General features: G+C 50.9%; 1 protein-coding gene across 1 annotated transcript; it reads left to right on the top strand.

Annotated features, from left to right (window-relative positions):
* The first annotated feature begins 1,340 nt into the window (after positions 1-1,340).
* LOC138579618 (uncharacterized) lies at positions 1,341-2,818 on the top strand. The gene is made up of 2 exons (XM_069649877.1): positions 1,341-1,522; positions 1,984-2,818. The coding sequence occupies exon 2, from the start codon at positions 2,175-2,177 to the stop codon at positions 2,781-2,783; it is 609 nt and encodes a 202-aa protein (XP_069505978.1). The 5' UTR covers positions 1,341-1,522; positions 1,984-2,174; the 3' UTR covers positions 2,784-2,818.
* Positions 2,819-3,377: the final 559 nt, after the last annotated feature.

Genomic DNA, 3,377 nt, shown 5'->3' with positions numbered 1-3,377 from the left:
ATCTGCTCTTCGGCCGAGAGCAGAACGCAATTGAGAAGGGCTGGGAAATACCCCCATAAAGGAGAGAGCATTGTATGGAGAAAGTTAGTTGGAATCTGGACCCCCGGGTGATGCAGTCTCGCTGAAAGGGAGGACGCTCCACTTCAGACCCCGTTGGATGCAGTGATCTCTTTGCCTACCTGCTGAGGGACTAAGCAGTGTTGTTGGTGGCCAAGATGATGACGTTTTCTTCTGCCTCATGTTTAACAGTGAAGTGGCCTATATTCCAATTCTTATAAATAAATAAGTATATATATATATATATATATATATATATATATATATATATATATATATATATATATATATATATATCCAGATGTATGTTTGTTTATTGGTATCTATACATGTCTGTTGTATAAATTAAGGAAGGCCTATAACGAGGCATTTGTTTTATAATTTTACATGATGTATGTGTGTTCTTTCTGCTAGTCTGAGTCCAATTACTTGTTTTTTCCAAGGGGGCCGGGGAGACATACATAAGTGTTAGTTCTTTCCCCACAGGGCCAAACAGACGAAAAACAATGGGTAAGCTTCCTAGGCGACTGGGAATTAAGCATGCTAAATGTGGTGCTAAGGGAGACTGTCCTGGGAATTAGGGGATATGAAGGCCACCTTGGATTATTTATTCAAAAACCCTAATCCCTATAGATTACGTCAAATGTATGTCAGTAGTAAGAAATGATTTTAGTGATCACACTATCATCACAATGGGACTCATTACAACCTGTCAGGTTTGGACCGCGGTGATTCCGTGACGGCGGTAACAAAGTTTCCGTGTCCGCAAGGTTGCAGAAAGACCGTCCGATTACGCGCTGTCGGTCGCGCGCACCACACGGACGCGGAAACGACCGCCATCACGTAAAAAGCCACGGAAATGGACATAGCGCTGCCACAAGTAGCGCAAAAACCGTGTCCGCCTCCGTCACTACGGACACAGAACCGGAAATACCATGATCGCCAAAACAGGAAACAGAGAGGCGGCCATCATATAAAGCACAATCCATTGCCATCCAGAGTCAGCAAAAGCAGAATCCACACTGTGAGAAGGCAAAAGGGACCACCAGCATGTCTGCCAGGATTCCAGCTCAGAGGCAGCGCAAACAGCGCTTTACTGAGGCGGAGCTAACTGTTCTGGTGGAGCATATAGTGGAGCATGCAGAGATGCTGTTCAGTGCCGATCAATGGCGTGCCACACAGTAGCGGAGGAAGGAAGTGTGGGCGGAAGCAGCACGCAAGTGCACTGCTGTGGGTGTGACTGTGAGGAGCGTCAAGGACTGCCACAAGCGGTGGGATGACCTCAGGCTGAGGGTTCGGAACCTGATCTCCACACACCGCCAACGCAGCAGTGGGACAGGTGGAGCACCCCCTTCCCCACTGAGGCTGCAAGCATGGGAGGAGCGTTGCAGCAGTGTCCTCCACCATGAGGGCATCCATGGGATCAGGGAGGCTGAGGCAGGAGTGAGCCCACCTGCAGATGCTGGTAAGTGGTAAAACATGAATGCCACATGAGAATATGTTGATGGCATGACTGGGCTAAAGAACCCATTAACAACCCCCCCCCCCCAAGTAGTGCATGACTGGGCCAAACGACCCATTAACAACCCCCCACCCCCAAGCAGTGCATGACTGGGCCAAACAACCCATTAACAACCCCCCCCCCAAGCAGTGCATGACTGGGCCAAACAACCCATTAACAACCCCCCCAAGCAGTGCATGACTGGGCCAAAAGACCCATTAACAACCCCCCCCCCCACAAGCAGTGCATGACTGGGCCAAAGGACCCATCATGATCCGTATGGCAACCAATATCACAACAATGCATACCCCCAACAATCAGATGCATATAACTAACACTATTGAATGATCAACATGTATGATGCATGTGATGCACCCATCAGCCACCACCATAACACTAATTGCATGTCCTCTGTGTCCCCACAGCTGTATCAAGTGACAGTGATACTGCACAAAAGGCCAGGCAATCTGCACCGGCACGTGTCCAAGCCACCGCCCCTGCACAAGAGGATGCTGCCAGCAGTTCGGCATCTCTGCCTCCAATACCAACTGCACCAAATGTGCCGGCCACCACCACCAACATCCCCAGCGTCTCCACGCTGCCTGAGTTAACACAGATGCCACGGGAACCCATCATGCCCACCCAAACCAACACAGAAGGCAGCTGCACTGCAGAGGAGGCGGCCTGTAGTGACAACAGTGCCCCGGTAGAGCACTCTGATACTGGGCCACAGGGGGAGATGCCCACATTTGATGACCTGGGATCCTTCTATCATCTGGAGTTTAGTCCCACATCAGTCCAAAGCCCCATGAGGTCACCCACCCCATCTATGGCAGAGCTTAATTCATGCATGCTGCGGATGGAGGAGCAGCAGGCTACCCTCACCCAGCTGGTGGAGAGGCAGCTCGAGGAATCTAGGCTGCAGAGGGAGTGCTACAGCACGTCAGTGCGTCGCCTATCAAGGTCCATTGGACGCTTTGTCAGCACTATTGTCACCCTGGCACGCCATGTGCGGGAGGGTAATGGCAACACCTCCAGGCTCATAGAGTCCATGTTGATTGGGCAACAGGCAAATATTGCACGTATGCCATCTATACCCGATTCTGTGCCATCCAATACCACCACCCCATCCAGCTCCACCACTGCCAGTCCAAGGAGGCACTCGAGTCGGCTAACGGGGCTCTCGGGCAAGGATGCACAGGCACAGACGTGCACACGGAAGTGATGGCATGTGTGTGGGGCACTGCAGGACACACGTGGACTTGAAGGGTGTGAGGGGTGGGTACGTTTGGGTGGTGGGTGGGCACGGGTGTACAGCTTCCCTAACCATTGCACCTCCTTCCCTGTTGTTAATTTATCAATATATCATCATTTCAAATCAAAAAATACATGTGTGGACATCTATCATTTCATTTGCAGTACAAGAAATCATTTATTTTCATCACCTTTACCATGCATTGCTGTGAATGTGCTGTGTCTCAAAAGTAAATGCGAATCAGTTCATCCCGTGCTCTTTGGCCATCAAGTGGACCCCCAGGGGGAGGTGGTGCCATCCCATCCCCATCTCCATCCCCATCTTCTTCTTCTGCGTCTGGGGGCATTGCGATGTTTCTGCGCAGGCAGAGATTGTGCATCATGGCACATGCGAGCGTGATTTTTCCTGTCTTCACTGGGCTGTACAGCAGTGATCCGCCAGATCTGCTCAAACAGGGGAACCGGGTCTTCAGCAGTCCGAATGTCCTCTCAATCATTCCACGTGCGCGGACATGTGCCCTATTGTATGCCTCTTCATGCCTGTTCCTTGGTCTCCGTACAGGTG

The sequence above is a fragment of the Ambystoma mexicanum genome, chromosome 3p, assembly GCF_040938575.1.
Source record: "Ambystoma mexicanum isolate Mex_15411 chromosome 3p, UKY_AmexF1_1, whole genome shotgun sequence".
NCBI classification, from domain to species: Eukaryota; Metazoa; Chordata; class Amphibia; order Caudata; family Ambystomatidae; genus Ambystoma; species Ambystoma mexicanum.
This window is presented reverse-complemented; position numbering and strand designations above follow the sequence as displayed.